This window comes from Hypanus sabinus, chromosome 2, assembly GCF_030144855.1.
Source record: "Hypanus sabinus isolate sHypSab1 chromosome 2, sHypSab1.hap1, whole genome shotgun sequence".
In the NCBI taxonomy this organism is placed as follows: Eukaryota; Metazoa; Chordata; class Chondrichthyes; order Myliobatiformes; family Dasyatidae; genus Hypanus; species Hypanus sabinus.
Window position 1 is genome coordinate 30,056,115 of NC_082707.1, and position 18,462 is coordinate 30,074,576.

General features: G+C 38.9%; 1 protein-coding gene across 2 annotated transcripts in view; it reads left to right on the forward strand.

Moving 5' to 3' along the window:
• The window catches only part of LOC132407514 (F-box only protein 36-like), a 65,114-nt gene that overhangs the window by 25,518 nt on the left and 21,134 nt on the right, over positions 1–18,462 (forward strand). For both annotated transcript variants that reach the window (XR_009516500.1, XM_059994180.1), the window contains exon 2: positions 14,770–14,878. Coding sequence is in view for 1 of the 2 variants with exons in the window: in XM_059994180.1 (XP_059850163.1) it covers positions 14,770–14,878 (109 nt within the window). In the remaining variant the exon portion in view is untranslated. The remainder of the gene's footprint in view (positions 1–14,769; positions 14,879–18,462) is intronic.

Genomic DNA, 18,462 nt, shown 5'->3' on the forward strand with positions numbered 1-18,462 from the left:
TATAAGGGTTCTTCAATCTTGTTAAAATCTTCAGGGACGCTATTGCTTGACCTGCTCTGACATGCCACAGATTCTCAGGAGAAAGCCATGCCGCATAGGAAGCATCACAGACAAGAGAAAATCTGCAGATGTTGGAAATCCATGCAACACGCACAAAATGCTAGAGGAATTCAGCAGGCCAGGCAGCATCTATGGGAGAAAAAGTACAGTCGATATTTCGGGCCAGGAGAAGCAAGATCTCCCAGTGGCCGCCCATTTTTATTCCACTTCCCATTCCAATGTGTCAATCCACAGCCTCCTCCACTGTTGCGAAGAGGCCGCACTCAGGTTGGAGGAACAACACCTTATATCCTATCTGGGTAGCCTCCAACCTGATGGCATGAACATTGACTTCTCGAACTTCCAGTAATGTCCCCCACCACTTCATTCCCCATCTCCTTTTCCCTCTCTCACCTTATCTGCTTGCCAGTCTATAGCCTCCCTCTGGTGCTCCTTTTCCCCCCCCCCCTTTTTTTCTTTCTTCCATGGCCTTCTGTTCTCTCCTATCAGACTCCCTCTTCTCCAGCCCTGTATCTCTTTCACCAATCAACTTCCCAGCTCTTTACTTTATCCCTCCCCCCAATTTCACCTATCACTTTGTGTTTCTCTCTCCCCTCCTTCACCTTTTAAATCTACTCCTCATCTTTTTTCGCCCAGTCCTGCTGAAGGGTCTTGGCCTGAAACGTCAACTGTACATTTTTCCATAGATGCTTCCTGGCCTGCTGAATTCCTCCAGCATTTTGTGTGTTGCTCTGGTAACCATTGCTTATTGCTTAAACGCTGCTGCACAGTCTCCAGGCAGTGTTACTGACCCTCCCCACCCCCACCAACACCACCACATTGTTGCTAAAATGTTTTCTTTACAGCAATCATGATTAAATTCAGAATTTCCCTTTTATAATCAAGCAATTGCCTAATTATTATTGTGTTTATTGGCATCACTATAAATATGAAGTAAATAGGACTGCTTCATCTAAGCCCGCACTATTACTGATGGAAATTAGGAAACTGGTCTGTGAAGTGTTCTTCCAGAAATGACACTGCACTAGAACATCCATTAAAGAATCCTACAATGTATGACTAGAGAAGGTTGGGTGTAGTTTTCTGCACTTCAATTGCATCCAAGTTACATCGTTGGCATTGAATTTTAATATTGCAGAGGTGTGTACTGTAATATTTTATAAGCATTTTAGTTATGATTGATTTTAAAGAATTAAAACAATTTGCTTTATATTGTTTTCTGTTTTCAATATCTTAATCATTTTCTTCCTCTCTATTGTGTTTTCTGTCAGCTTTAACATAGTAATTCCAACTGAGACAACATTCTTTATACTGCATGTCAGAATGCATTCTGTATTCTGACTGGTTACGAAAGCTCACTCCATCAGTCCCCCTGTTGTCATAAACATAAGTCGTCTGCTATAAAAATCAAAAGGCCATATCCTACCTTTTAACCAAAACTACATCTTGAAAACTAGTTTAATAATGGATGTATGATGTTCAAGTATGATTCTTTAAGGATGTGCTAATTAAGTATGGGGAAGGTTGCAGCATACCGTTGCTGTTGCTATCCTATTCTAAGGGTTACCAAAGCACTGTTTAATTTTCCATTTTCAAGTAAACATTTCCCATTGCAAGCTGAAGTACAGCATGCATGTGGTTTATCCTAATCAGAATCAGGTTTGTTATCACTGTTATAGGCTGTGAAATTTGATGTTACGTGGTACAGTCCAATGTAAGATATAAATTACTATAAGCTACAAAAATAAACAGTGTTGTCTATTGTCACCCCAGATGATGTTTGGCATTATGCTGGGGCTTTGTGAAGTCTTTACTTTGTTTGAGTGTTTCTGAGCAAGACATGTTAATCTACCTCAAATGCTCAGCTTCCTACCACAACATTTGGCTGCTTCTCCTGACATTGCCATTGAAGCAAGATGGGGAGTGTGACACCAGCTGTAACAAGCTCTTCAGGACAAAGCGAGGAGTTGGCGTGGTTTGGGCTCCATGATTTCTAGAGCACCAAACTGGTTAATTGTTGTTTTTCTAGAGTCATTAATTGCTTAGAGTTCCTTGTGTTTTTCAGAAGGTGACTCGCTCTTTGTAATGCAGTCTCCTTGTGCTTTCTGTATAAATTTGTTAAGTTCACTTTGATAGATTTGTGGATTCTGCGTTAATTGTATTTAAGTGGATGTCTGGTTAGCTGTGATCGCAGGGTCCTACATTTGAGGATGTTACGTCTCGCAGTGTCACTCAGCTGAGTCATCAATATTCTGTTGGAATTCTTATGAATATAAACTCTGGTCATCATCTCTACAATGGACTCTGTCTCTCCTCCAGACTTGGTTTCTGACATTGACAACGCTTATTATGACAACCAGCACTGAAATGCAGGAGTACCTTCTTCATCATTGGCATGGAAAAGAGCCTACCCTCTCTTGATCTGCCTTAGTAGAGTTTTTCTAATCACTTTTCATTTAGGTGTTGGCAAATGTGCAGCCATATCAGTTTTGATGGGATTATCAATACAATCACCATGGCAGATATGGTCTGGCTCAAACAATGCCTTGCATCACTGAATTACCAGTCTAGTTCCTGCTATGAGAGTGTTAGTCTATCAAGAGAAGCTAAAAAGTTAGTGTCCACATTTTTTGGCTCTTAGGAAAATAAGGAATGACCTTATTCAAGCATATAAAATTGTAAGGAGCCGTGATGTTGTCGATGTTGAAATGTTCTCACTAGTGGGCAGCTGCAAACAAAAGAATTCAGCATCAAGATACAGGGTTGGACATTTAAAATGACATGCAAAGATATTTCTCTTAAAGGGTAGTGAATCTCTATTCCTAGGGATGGTGGAATCAAAGCATTAGGTATAATTAAAGTGGAAATAGAAACAAAAATTGAAAGATCAAAGAACTGAGGATTATGAAAAGAGGATAATTTAATAATGATCTTAATGAATGGCAAGACAGGCTTGAGAGGCTTGGTGGCCCATTTCAGCTCTACTTACCTGTGTTAGCTGCCTACTCCAATTACAAAGGTGGATTGGTAAACCGTAATTCCACCAAATAAATAACTAAGAGACCAGGCAGAGAATTCCATAGAAAGAAAGCTAGTCTGATCGCTTGCCATTGATTCCAAAATTTGGGCCTTTATCATTTGTTCTTTGGAAGCAGTTCTGAATATCAAAACACTGCTGATGTTGAAATACTGAAATTTAAATACAAGAATAGAGAAGAAACTTAGTATCAGCATCTCAACTTCAAGTCAAAAATTCTTCATAAGAACAAAATTGGTGAGAAAACAAGCTATCCTCAAGTTGCAGGGAAGTTTGGGGAGGTGAGAGCAAGATGGTGATAATGAGGGGTTTGGGGTGGGGGGGGCTGCTTTTGTGTGGTTTATCATATTCAGCTCCTTTAGATGTTCAGAATTCTAATGTCACTTTGTAACTGTTGTGTACTACAGTATTTTTCATCATGCTTTCCCATTCTATACTTCAGCAGTCTGAGGTACTCACTCACTTCAAGCAGGTTTCAATTATACCAGTGCCTAAGAAAGACATGGTAACCTGCCCCAATGACTATCATCCAGTAACACTTCCAGTACACCCACAGTGATGAAATGTTTTGAGAGGTTGGTGATTAAACATATTAATTCCTACCTGAGAAGCGACTTCAATCTGCTCCAATTTGCCTACTGGCACAACAGGTCCACAATAGATGCCATCTCATTGGCTCTTCATTCGACCCTGGAATATCTGGACAGAAAACATCAAGATGCTCTTTATTGACTACAGCTTAGCATTCAATACTATCAATCCTCAAACTAATCAATAAGCTTCAAGATCTTGGCCTTATTGCATTTGGACTCTGACTCTAAAACTGGATCAGGCTTCCTTTTAAAGTAAGATGTGGTGTCTTTTATGAGTTTATATTTTAAAACAAGACCTTGGTGTATGATGTTTGCCACTTGATTGTGCTTGTTTAAGTTATTAGATTGGGTTAAACTGCCGCAGGATCTTTTAATTTATTGATCTTTTATTATGTATTTTTGATTTTTTTTGTATTAACCAGCCAGTCCCATATTGCCACAAGGAACCCCTCAGTTTCTGGGAAGAGGCCTCCGACTCTAAGCCAGGCATTCAACGCTTCCTTTTTGACATCTAGTCTATTCGGATTGTGGCTTGTCTGCTCTTTCAATGGTTAACTTTCTCTGATAATTTCTTCATTTTTCTGAATGTGCTTTCACTTAAGTTTAGTGGTGTGTACTTTTTATTAGAATGGCATATGCTCACATGGAGTGCTGAATCTTGCTTTGTTGTTGAAAGTATATCCTTAGAAATTTTATCTGACTGTTACGTAAGTTTTTTGTCTGTTACTCCTTTTCCTCCTTCTGTCCTAGGTAGTGTTAATCTAAGTTCATTGGAGTGTACATCGTGTTTTCTAAAATTTGTCATTCTCAGTTCTTATTTATCTTTGTAAATTTTCCAGATCTGTTTCGGGCCAAGATATTATGCCAAAAGAATATGCTATTATGGGTAGAGCAAGAGTGTTCATTGCGTTTAGTATATTTTAATTATTGAGCTCTGTATGGCAGAGTTTCTTAAGCCTTGAAGTAAATTCTGTTGAAAGTTTTCCATTTATCTCAGTTTGATCTATTTTCTTTGCTTGTTGATATCCCAGATGCATATATATTCCATATTCATTCATTTTGTATTGTATCTTGCTGCTCTGTTTTATATTCTTCTAGCTCTATTTTACCTTCCTTCCTTCTCTTTTTTTTTGTATTTGCACAGTTTATTGTCTTCTGCACACAGGTTGAACACCCAGTTGGTACAGTCTTTCATTGAATCCATTGTGGTTATTGGACTTATTGAGTATGCCCGCAAGAAAATCAATCTCAAAGTTGTATATGGTAATATATATGTACCTTGATGATAGATTTATTTTGAACTTTATGTTGTTAACAGCCATTAAAAAAGGCAACATGCAAGTTCAAGACTTTAACCAAGATAGCTATGTGCACATTTTCCCTGGCATTTTTAGCCTGAACACTTTCATTTGAAAGTCTTAGTTGGGGACAGAGTAGCTATATGAAAGGTCATAATGCAATTTAGCCCTTAACAATATTAGAACAAAATGTTTAAATATCTGTGCAATGCAGATAGATGTCTATATATAAAATAGCATCAATAATTTCTATCCATGTCTTCTGCTCTCCATATTACCTGTATCTTGAACAGTATGAGAGATGGGAGAATTTTCCAATTCAGCTGAATAAATTAAATATTGTACACTATTCAGCTTTCAGCATGAATTACTTCTTCGGCTTTGTTTTCTGGACCAACAATGTGCACAAATACAAGTCAATGGAAATGTTTTAGAAGTTCTGATGTTATCTACAAATGGCTGTTTGTGTTGTCAGTGAACACCAGCAAACAAAGCTTTCTAAAGAAGTCACTTAGAAAAAGTGAAAGATATTTGAAATGTGGGAAAAAAAATTCAGAAGCATGTTCTTCTGTATTTTATTATCTGAACAAATATTCTAAACTGTGTCACAGAAGCTTTATTACATAACATTTCACAGTAAGTCAGATAAAAATGCTTTTAAGATCTCATTAATATAAGTTAAAACATTAATTTGAATATTTCACTGTATGTGATGTGGAGGAGGGTACAGGAAAGGATTTATTAATAATAGTCAAAAACGGGCAGACAGACAGACATACTTTTGATCACGAGGGAAATTGGGTTTCGTTACAGTGTCACCAACCAAGAATAGTGAAGAAATATAGCAATATAAAACCATAAATAATTAATAATAATAAGTTAATTATGACAAGTGGAAATAAGTCCAGGACCAGCCTATTGGCTCTGGGTGTCTGACACTCCGAGGGAGGAGATATAAAGTTTGATGGCCACAGGTAGGAATGACTTCCTATGACTCTCAGTGTTAGATCTCGGTGGAATGAGTCTCTGGCTGAATGTACTCCTGTGCCTAACCAGTACATTATGGAGTGGATGGGAGTCATTGTCCAAGATGGCATGCAACTTGGACAGCATCCTCTTTTCAAACACCACTGTCAGAGAGTCCAGTTCCACCCCCACAACATCACTGGCCTTACGAATGAGTTTGTTGATTTTGTTGGTGTCTGCTATCCTCAGCCTGCTGCCCCAGCACACAACAGCAAACATGATAGCACGGGCCATCCCAGACTCATAGAACATCCTCAGCATCATCCGACAGATGTTAAAGGACCTCAGTCTCCTCAGGAAATAGAGACAGCTCTGACCCTTCTTGTAGACAGCCTCAGTGTTCTTTAACTAGTCCAGTTTATTATCCATTCGTATTCCCAGGTATTTGTAATCCTCCACTATGTCCACACTGACCCCTTGGATGGAAACAGGGGTCACCGGTGCCTTAGCCCTCCTCAGGTCCACCACCAGCTCCTTAGTCTTTTTCACATTAAGCTGCAGATGATTCTGCTCGCACCATGTGACAAAGTTTCCCACCGTAGCCCTGTACTCATCTCCCTCATCTCCCTTGCTGATGCATCCAACTGTGGCCATGTAAACTTTATTTGATGTATTCAACTAAAATAAAATTACTGGAAGGAATTTGCACCAAAATTGAGTTGAGCGGCAGCAATTTGCCCAGTGCAGAAGGTGAAGTACTATTCTTCAAGTTTGCGTTAGGCCTTATTGTACCAGTGCAGGAAACCACAGCCTGACAGTGCCTCAAAACCATTTTCATCGATGGAAAATTACAACTTACAATTTGTATTAGTACAAATATATACAGTATATACAGTACCAATATATACAGTCTTAATTTGCTCTTCAAACACTTGTCAACCTTTTAGCTATATTTTGTTCCCATTCAAAGTTCAAAGTACATATACGTCCTCACATACATCCCTGAGATTTATTTTCTTGCCGGTATACAGAATAAGTCAAGTCAAGTCAACTTTTATTGTCATTTCGACCATAACTGCTGGTACAGTGCATAGTAAAAATGAGACAACGTTTTTCAGGACCATGGTGTTACATGACACAGTACAAAAAACTAGACCGAACTATGTAATTAAAAAAAAACAACACAGAGAAAGCTACACTAGACTACAGACCTACACTGGACTGCATAAAGTGCACAAAAACAGTGCAGGCATTACAATAAATACTAAACAGGACAATAGGGCAAGGTGTCAGTCCAGGCTTCGGGTATTGAGGAGTCTGATAGCTTGGGGGAAGAAACTGTTACATAGTCTGGTCGTGAGAGCCCGAGTACTTCGGAGCCTTTACCCGGACGGCAGGAGGGAGAAGAGATTGTATGAGGGGTGCATGGGGTCCTTCATAATGCTGCTTCCTTTGCGGATAAGAGAATTAATGAAAATCACCAAACTTGAGCGTTCAACCATTGTGCAGAAAACACCAAACTGTACAAGTACAAAAGAAAGAAGTGATAACAATAAATAAGCAATATATATCGAGAACATGAGAGGAAGAGTCCTTGAAAGTGAGTCCATTGATTGTGGGAACATTTCAGTGATGGGGCAAGTGAAGTTGAGTGGTTATCCCCACTGGTTCAAGAGCCTCATGGTTGACGTGTAGTACTATTCCTGAACCTTGTAGTGTGGGTCATAAGGCTCCTTGTTCCTGATGGCAGCAACAAGAAACATGTCCTGGGTGGTAGGGGGTCCCTGATGATGGATGCTACTTTACTGCAACAGCGTTTCATGTAGATGTGCTCAATGGTGCAGAGAGCTTTACTCATGATGAACTGGGTCATATCCACTAATGTTTGTAGGATTTTCCATTCAAGGTCATTAGTGTTTCCATATCAGGCTGTGATGCAGCCACTCAATATTCTCTCCACTACAGGTCTATAGAAATTTGTCAAAGTTTTAGATGTCATGCAGAGGATGTAGAGGTGCTGCCATGCTTTTTTCATAATTGCACTTACCAGCAGGGTCCAGATCAGGTCCTCCAAATTTGAAGTGTCTGGGGTCTGCAAGTGAGGAAGTTGAGGATCCTACTGCACAAAAAGTTATTGAGGCCAAGGTCTTGGAGCTTATTGGTTATTTTTGAGAGGATGATGGCATCCAATGTTGAGCTGTAGTTGATAAAGAACATCCTGATGTATGCATCTTTGCTGTCCAGATATTCCAAGATTGAGTGAAGAGCCAATGAGCTGTGGATCTGTTGCTCTGGTAGGCAAATTGGCTATGTTGCTATGTTTCATCACCAACCTCTCAAAACACTTCATCACTGTGGTTGTAAATGCTACTGGACAATAGTCATTGAGGCAGGTTACCACACTTCTCTTAGGCACCAGTATAATTGAACCCTCTTGAAGCAGATGGTACCTTAGATTGGCTGTCTGTGGTATTCCTCAGAATTTTCCTGTTTGTCCAACCTCAGCAGAATACAACCTAGCATCAAGTATATCCTTATGTGTCTCATGACTCTATTAACTGAAAAAAGTATTGTAAAACATGTACTTAGTGTCTTCAAATAAACTTACAGTTGTCATACGATATGCAGTGTATAATGAATGTTCTGCCCTTAGTTCAGTTTCTAGCCAATGAGAATTGCTAGAATAGAACAGTTGTACTGTACTGGGGAGGCATCTCAACAATGGTGAGAGGCATTGGTTGTGTGGAGGGCAGTTTTAAGGTGCTTGGAAGTAGGTACAGAGGAGATGTCAGGAGTAAGTTTTTTTTATGCAGGGAGTGGTGAGTGCGTGGAATGGGTTGCCAGTGATGGTGGAAGTGGATACAATAGGGTCTTTTAAGAGACTCCTAGATAGGTAAATGGAGCTTAGAAAAATAGAGGGCAATGGGTAACCATAGATAATTTCTAAAGTAAGGAATGGTCGGCACAGCTTTGTGGGCTGAAGGGCCTGTATTGTGCTGTAGGCTTTCTATGTTTAAAAAATCATCCTGATCTCTCAAAGAAAAAAAACCTGCATTGATACGATGCATTGGAAACTGTTTTTAAAACTGATGTGTGGAAAAACACAACAGCATTTCAAACTTCCTTGGTACAATTTAAAACTTTCTTAGTTTGTGTATTCAAATTGAAGCTATGATATTGGTGTTTATGTGCTGCATCATGATATGTTCCATAGGCCTACTGAGATATTCCACGTTAGAAATGTTCACCCAATGTTATGTGCCAATTTAAGATTGGAGTAGGATTTTTGGAAGGTTTTCTATGGCTTCAGTTGGTTGTATGTGCTTATTAAATGAAAATAGAAAATGCTGAAAAAACTTAGCACGCCAGGCAGCAGTTGCAGAACGTGTAACAGAGCCTTTGTTAGAACTCTTTTGTTCTACAGATGATTTGTGTAACCTGAAACCTGAAAGTTGTCATCTGAATCTGCTGGAGACATCGACTTTAATACCCTACCTTCTTGTGACTGGACATCTCTACTCGGAAGGGTTTGGGCAAGAAATGTCAACTGTACTCTTTTCCATAAACACTGCCTGCTGAGTTCCTGTAGCATTTTCTGTGTGTTGCTCGGATTTCTAGCATCTGCAGACTTTCTCTTGTTTGTGATTAGATCTCTACTGTCTGTTTGCTCCTTTATGACTCATTGGAATAAAAAAAAGTTGCAGATGTTGGAAATCTGAAACAAAAGCACAATATGGTGAAAGCACCAACTAAACTGAAACTATAGAGGTGCAAAATAGAGTCAAAACTTTTGGGTTAGGAGCCCTTAATCAGGATGAGAAAAATGAGAAATCTATTAAATTTTAAAGAGGAAGAGGTAGAGAAAGCTGGGTAACCCTTATTTGGCATATACTGTGTTCTTTCCAGTTTTAATGAAAATCCTTATCTTGAAATGTCAATTTCACTTGTTACCACAAGAAGATCTTCCACTACCCTGCCCTCTAAAGTACTTATAATGCTAAACTTTAAGTGGTTAACTGCAATCGAGTAATGATCTCTCTCCATAATAACTGACTTGGTCCTTTTTCTTATCTGATCAGGATATCTGCATTTTATTAGTAGCTAGAATGAATAAAGGACAAGAGTTGAATTATAATTGATAGAATTAAAGAAAGTAAAAATTCTTCAAAGGCATCTTCAATTAGCATGACTTCCTTCCAGAGATGTAGGCTACTTTTAAGTAGCATCAGCTCTTGATATAACATGAGCAGTGTGGTGATGACTGCAAAGTTGAAAAAAACATTGAATTCTGCATGTAGCACAAATTTAATGTCCTACCTATGATGCACTGAATTATGTTGGTTCATCAAATTCCATGGGTCTGTTTTCACAGCACATTGTTCCATTAGAAGCATGTCTCCTACATTAAGTTTCAAATCTTATGTTTATTATAAGCCTTTAGTGTACAGAAGAAAGCAAGAGAATGATTGGAAGAAATTTCAAAAATTATTTGGAATACTTTGATTTTGCTCACAGCTCAGTTTGTTTTTATACAACCTTGCTATCTCGAAGTTTCACTAGGAGCTTACTAAGAATGGTCCAGTGCTTATTCCTTCTTCATTTCACTATATTGCATGTAACAAATGTTTCTGACAGTTAGTTCTGCTCAACATAATGATTTTAAGCAGTTTTTGGTTCATGACATATTCCTTTGTGATACAATCTGCTAGTAACTATCTTCTACTTCCTGCATCCCTATTTCATAATTTTTCAGTTTCTTCCATGTCCTGAGGGCTTTTCAGTTGTGAATTTTTGCTAATTGTTAAAGAAAATTAAATACCAACTATGACATACAAATGTTTAGAATCACGGTGTTGTAGCACAGGAGGTGGACACTTGGCACATGAATTTCATACTGTTTACACTTGAGGAATCTTACTTAATCCTGGTCTTTCCCTGTAATTCCAGCCATTTCCAGAATCTGCACAGTTCTCTTTCAAAGGCATGATTTGACTTGACATTCCTCAGCTTCTTAGGAATCCATTTTTTTCAAGCAGATTTATTGATTAAGAAATTGCTGTTTCTGCCACTTGTGTGCCTGATCTGGTTGCCCTACTCAGTGTATGTTAATAACCTTTTGCTGCTGTAGCCTATCCACTTCAAAGTTTGACGTGCTGTGCATTCACACCACTGTTGTAGTGTGGTAATTCAAGTTACTGTCAGCTTGAACTGGTCTGGCCATTTTCCTCTAACATCTCTCATTAACCAGGCATTTCACCTACAGAACTACTGCTCTCTGGATATTTTTTTATTTTTCACACCATTCTCTGTAAAACCCCAGAAGATCAGCAGTTTCTGAAATACTTAAACCACCCCGTCTGACATCAACAAGGTCAAAGTCACTTAGATTACATTTTTACCCATTCTGATGTTTGGTGTGAACAACACTCAACTGGTTGACCATGTCTGTATGCTTTTATGCATTCATTTGCTGCCACACAATGGGCTTATTGGGTCTTATATTAACAAGAAGGTATACCTATTAAAGTGGCCAATGAGTGTATTTCCATGTGCATTCTGTTGTTATCCTCCAAACTGTTTTTGCCATTTTAAAAAGTGGCAATGTCAGCAAATTTTAATCCCATGTATCCAAATCGGAATTATTTAATTTCCATCAAAAAAAAAGTTATATGATGAGGAAGCATGGAAATAATGCCAGATTTCTAAAAGTCAGAAAAGAGTTTGTCAGATTTCAGAGCATTTGGGAGGATGGCCACAGTGCAAAGTAACTTAAAAGTAGTCTCAATTTTGGATCCTTTAAATTTCAAGTAGTTGCTAGGAAAGGATTTGCAGTGCAACAGCATCTTTGGTACTGAGAGGGGAGAACTGAAAGTGTAGTAAACATGACAACTGTGAGATGATGCAGATACTGTTCATATGTCCACTGATGAGTGTTTTTCCAGTGATTGGTGTACAATGGATGCAAAAGTATGGACAAAAACATGCTATTTCATGTATGCTGTTGTATTGGAGGGGTCATGACTGTCATGTGACAGCACTGCCCATTAGCTGGTTGGAAGGCATGCCACCAGCCATTAAAGGTTTGACCCCTCCTCAACCATTAATGCACCACCCTGCTTCACTCCGGGCCAAGAACCGTAGCGACACTGGAGAAACTGTTGGTGAGTTGTTCATTGTAGGGTTGGGAACATTGATAATTGTCCCTAGTAGCATAAGAGCTGTGCCTGCATAGAGTCAAGGGGAGGCAGGTATTGTATTGACTTTTCCCTTGGTTGTGTGTGTGTGTGTGTGTGTGTTTTGCTCCCGTGCGATTTTCCCATGTTCGTTAGTAATTGTCCGCGTGTGTTTTATTGCCGATCCAACTGCTGTAAGTTGTGCAAGTGTGTATGTTGCTTCTGTTAACATTTTCCAACGTTTGCCTTCTATAAGTAAAATCCTTTACTACCAAGTCTGCGTGTGCAGAATCGTTGTCCTTGAGACCTATCGAATCGGTTTCCTCACTTACAACAAGTGTGGCATGACACTAGTATTTGCATGACATGGCAGCAGGAAAATAAAAGTGACTTGACTTGATTTGAAGATTGTTGCAACTAAGAGTAGAATGAAGGCTATTGAAGGATACAAACTGTTTTAGAATGTAATTCTGCTGAAGATGCCCCTGGTGTCTTGGAATTGCTGGATTTGATTTGACACAATGGAGGAAATCCATGTTTTGTCTCCATTACAATATCTGAGCAAAAATTAAAGCAGTATTTTATAGACAAAAGAATATCTGAAAAATTAAATAATCATGCAAAACTGGATTTAATAGCGAGCCCTCTGTGAATTGCTTGATAAACACTATTTGTAATTCCTTCTATTAAAAATGTTCTGAAGTGAGCAAGATTTACTTATTTAGAATAAGCAAGAAATCCTTTGACTAGCTAAAAACTCTTTGCCTTTTCTTTTCACTTTTTTAAAGAAAGGAAAGAAATGATGCCAGATAAATTTGACTTCACTTTTAACTTTGCAACTGCTTAGAATCTCAGCCATAGGTACCGGGAATTATTAAGTTGTAGTACCTTCATATAATTGAGTCCATCAAGGAAATGAAGGATTTTTGCCAAATGCCTGGTGCAATGCAGAGCTAGATTTGTGCTACTTCATTATTGCAAGCTTCGGAGGATGCTCATTAACACAATTGTCCAAATGAAACTCAATGCAAGACCAGTCTGCAAGTCTGTACCATACCTGTCTTAAGTGCCTCTTGAATGTTGTTATTTTATCTGCTTCTACCTCTCTCCTTTGCAGTATTTCCAAGCAACTACCACTCCCATGTGTAAAACAAAACTTGTCATACAAGTCTCCTTTAAACTTTCCCTTTCTCAGCTGATAGTTATATCGTTCTGTATGGAATTCCCCAACAGTCAAGAAATAATTAATTTCCATTTGGCACCTGCATTAGATTCCATGACAATCATCAACCAGCAGTGGTTGCACTCCATTACATTTTAGGTTATGATTCACCAACAGTATAATACCATGCAAGTTAATACTTAATAAAATCCATACTATCATTTATGAATTTCAGCATCATCCTATATGTCCTGTTTATGGAACAAAGAAATCAGACTCTAAGGGTAAAAACACAAAATGCTGGCAGAAGTCAGCAGGCCAGACAGCATCTATGGGAGGAGGTAGTGACGACGTTTCGGGCTGAAACCCCTCCTGATGAAGGGTTTTGGCCCGAAATGTCGTCATTACCTCCTCCCATAGATGCTGTCTGGCCTGCTGACTTCTGCCAGCATTTTGTGTTTTTATTTATTTCCGGCATCTGCAGATTCACTCGTGTAGACTCTAAGGATAGTTCAGAGAAGGCCAAGCCTCTCTTAATTGTCAGCCAACATGGTCAATAAATTTTATCAAAACAGTTTTATGACACCATTTTGAAAGGTACTTTTTGAGCAGGGCTTTTTCATATTTGATGGACTTGATAGAGTTATTTTCAGGAAATGAGGTTCCTTGGCTGTTTATTTGATGTCATTTACATGGATATTTGAAAGGGTAATAACTGATGGGTATTTGGGTATATTTGTGACTGTAAGATTGTTACCAGAAGGATAACAGCTCTTTATCTTTGTTCTCCTGCTTTTTATAGTGTTGATTTATGATTCAGACCCTAGTATGGGGTTTGATTTAAAAAGAGTTTGCAGATGATAGAAAAATGATTGTGTGGTTGACAGTAAAAGTGAGTCATTATATTTCAGGAAACTTATATAAATCATTTGATCTGTTGAGTAGAAATGTAGCAGATAGAATTAGTATCACAAAAATGTAAGGAATTTGGGGAGGTGCAGTAAGAGAAGGGAATTGGCAATAAATGGAAGAATATTGAATAGGAATTTAGGTCTTCCTCTGTGTCGTTGACATAAATATTGCATATTCAGCACACGTTCAACTTCAAAGTTCAAAATAAAATTTACTGACAAAATACATATGCGTCACCACATGCAGCCCTTAATTTTCTGTGGGCATACTTAGCAAATCTTTAGAACAGTAACTGTAAACATCAGTTTTTAAAAAAACTGCAAATGCAAATATAACCTTGTGATGAATGGACCCAAATTAATTTCTGTAGTATTCTTGTCTTGACAAATAAGCTATTTTATTATTTTCACAGAGAGATAGCTTTAGAAGTATCATACTACACAACTTCATTTCTTTACCAAAGTACAAGTGTTTGTATATTTCATTACAGATTCATTATGGAAGTACATGCAAATAAATGTTAATATGCAGATCACTTGTTATGGCCTGCAATTGCATCTAAACACAGGTAACCTGGAGGTGGTGGAAAATTTCGCTTCGAAGAGAATTTCGAAATGTAAATCCTGGTGAAAAGAAGACCTCTTACCAGGACTTCTTGGATGATCATAGTCTACAAGGTAAGAGAACTTTCGGAAGTGTGCTAGGTTACATTTGTTGCATATTTTGGAAGGGGTATACTATTTAAGATAGAGTTTAAATGCATAATATTTTTCTCTTATTGATGCCATTTACCTCATTAATCAGCAATCAGTTGTTACCATCAGCACCTTAATTCAACTGATTAAAAAGGGTGATTTCTTTCTCTGTCTGAGAAAGTTTTGAAAAGGTACAATTAAATTAAAATGCAGCCTTCTGTTTCATAGTAATACTCTGGATCCAGACACAGAGACAGGGACGGACAAAGAGGCAGGGACAGAGACAGACGGAGGCAGAGACCCAAGTGATGGTTAAGGAATACACTATATAAATCAGTGGGTTTCAGGCTACACGAATCGAACTGGCTTGGAAACATTAATTTGTTATAGGGGCTGTTTTAACCTCTGTGCTTCATTTGCATGCTATGTGTTGGTTGCCTGTGTGGATATGTTGGGAAGTGGCAATCACACAGAAAACTTAAGAGTTGGAATAAATTGCTCTTCTCCTAAAAGGACATAGTTTAATACCCTAAGGAAGGCAAATGCAATTGTTAACATTTATTTCAAGAGGACTAGAATATAACAGCAAGAATGTAATGCTAAGGTATTCAGTCAGCATTTGGAGTATTGTGAACAGTTTTAGGTTCTTTATCTGAGAAAAGTTGCGCTGGCATTGGACAGGGTCCAGAGGAAGTTAATGAGAGTGATTCAGGAATGAAAGGGTTAACATATGAGGAGCGTTTGATGACTCTGGGCAGGGGTCAGCAACCTTTACCACTGAAAGAGCCACTTGGACCCATTTCCCACAGAAAAGAAAACACTGGGAGCCGCAAAACCCGTTTGACATTTAAAATGAAATAACACTACATACAACGTTTTGTTTTGCCTTTATGCTATGTATAAACAAACTATAATGTGTTGCATTTATGAAATTGATGAACTCCTGCAGAGAAAACAAAATTACATTTCTGCATGCAACAAAAACATTTTGAACTCAGAAAAAAAGACGTTGGGTTGAAGGTTACTTTTAAGTAAAATACTCAACGTCTATTTGAGTCCTCCTTGTATTTATGAAAAACGCCAAACTTAAATTTGCCGCCAGCAGCAAAAATAACGTCAGCCAGCTGTCAACCTGAAAAATAAAAGGACTATTTCACTGAACAATGAAAACATATTCATATACGTAAAATAATAGGCAATTAAAATATTTATCATACTTGGTCAGGTTGACTCACACCTGACAATGCAGTCGTATTCAGTAGGGATGGATCGATGCTTAGGGGAGTGACCGGGAAGGATAATGTGTTTTTTTCCTCTCTGAACTCACAGAAGCGTTTCCCAAACGATGTTTGCATTGCGATGATTGCAGAATGTAAATACTCCGAATTTATCATGTCGTGACCTTGTTTGAACTCTCTCAAATTGGGGAAGTGAGACAATGTGCTTTTCTGTAAATCTCTGGCAAGCAACGTCAAGTTGCGCTCGAATGCCAAAACATCCTCCAACATGTGCAGGGCTGTACGTCCTTACCCCGTTGAAGAGCTGTGTTCAGGTGCGCTGTCATGTCTACCATGAAGTGTAGCTTTTCCAGCCACTCTGGCTGTTCCAGCTCAGGAAAGGTGAGCCCTTTGCTGCCCAGGAAAGTTTTCACTTCTTCCAGACACGCGACAAAGCGTTTCAGCACCTCCCCTCTGGACAGCCAGCGATAAAAACACGTTGTAGCGGTGTGCTACACGCAGTCAGTAAACTGCAGTCAAAGATAGCTTTATTCGAACTAAACAGCCTTGCTTTTAAGCCTCCCTCAACCCGCCCCCCCATGGGCGCGGATGCTGCAAAAGACACGTACTCACAAACCCCCGTAGGCTATCTCCCTTAGCCTGAACGCTGGCTAATTGTGAGCCGGTTCGGATGTGTCAGGAAATGGGTCGCCACAACGTCTTATTTAGATTGTACAAGATCACCATAATCTTCAAATTTAGATTTACATTTCAAAAACTAACAAACTAACATAAAATACATTTTAATTAAATACTGACCATGTAGCGGTGTGCTACACGCAGCGCTAAAATTACGACACGGAGTCGGTAACTGCAGTCGAAGGAAAAAACTTTATTCGAAATCTTCAGCCTCACTTTTAAGCCTCCCTCAACCTGCCCCCCATGGCGCAGAGGCTCCAAAGCTCTGTGCTCGCAAACCCCCGTAGGCTATCTAATTTGTGAGTCGGTTCGGATGTGCCAGGAAAAGGGTCGCCACAACCAATTATTTCCCAAAGCAACAGGGAGCCGCAGCACAGACGTAAAAGAGCCACATGTGGCTCTGGAGCCGCGGGTTGCCGACCCCCGACTCTGGGTTATACTCACTGGAGTTTAGAAGAATGATGGGGGATCTCATTGAAACATCGAATATTAAAAGGCCTAGATAGAGTGGATGTGGAGAGAACTTCCTATAGTGGGAAGTTTAGTAACATAGAGAACAATCTCAGACTATAGGGACATCAATTTAGAACATAGATAAAGAGGAATTTCTTTAGCTTGAGGATAGTGAATCTGTGGAATTCATCGCTATGTCATTGACTACTTAAAGTGGAGGTTGATAGTCATGGTGTCAAGGGTTATGAGAAGGCAGAAGAATGAGGTGGAGAGGGATAATACCTGAGCCGGGATGGAATGGTGGTGCAGACTTGAGGGGCCAAATAGTCAAATTATGCTCCTCTGTCTTATGGTCTTAAGCACTTCAGTAGGTGGAATCAGAGAACAAAATATCATCTAAATGGAGAAAGATTGCAAATCAATGAAGTATAGAGACATTACGTGTTCTAGTGAATAAATCACAAACATCAAACAAGTGGCTATGAAGATAAATTGCATTTTGGTTTAATTGCAAATGGTTTGGAGTTTAACAATAGGAAGGTTTTGTTGCACTTCTTGTGTTAGATGAAGCCACACCTGGAATATTATCACAGTATTACTTACTGTTAAAAAATGATATAGTAGCATATATAGACGCAGACTGAAGGATATTCATGAAGCTAATTCTGGAGAGGAGAGGATTGTCCTTTCATCAGAGGTTGTATTCTTTGGAGAATTTAGAGATTGTATTATTTCTTAAAAGAAAGATGTGTAATCTTAGTGAAGCAGAAGATCCTGAGGGAGTGTTACAGAGTTAAGATAGAATATAAACAGCACTGATAAAGGCCCTTCTAGCTCATCTCATCCATGCCCACCATCACATTTGTCTGCGTTAGCCCTAAATCCCTGTATGCCTTTCCTATCCTCCATCTATCCAAATGTTATGATTGAACCTGCATCCACCATCTTCTTTGAAAATGTGTTCCAGATAATGAGGTAAATGTGTACTGTGGGGGAATAAACCTACCACTCAGATCTCCCCTCTCACTTTAAACCTGTGACCTCTAGTTCTAGACTAGCAAAACATAGTCTGTCTGTCTATCTATCTATTTCTGTCCCTCATAACTTTAGAAAACTCTATAGATGTTTTCACTAGTAGCAGGGGACAAGGGAACATAATTACAAAACAAAGGACTGGGAAGAGATTTTTCTTTTCAG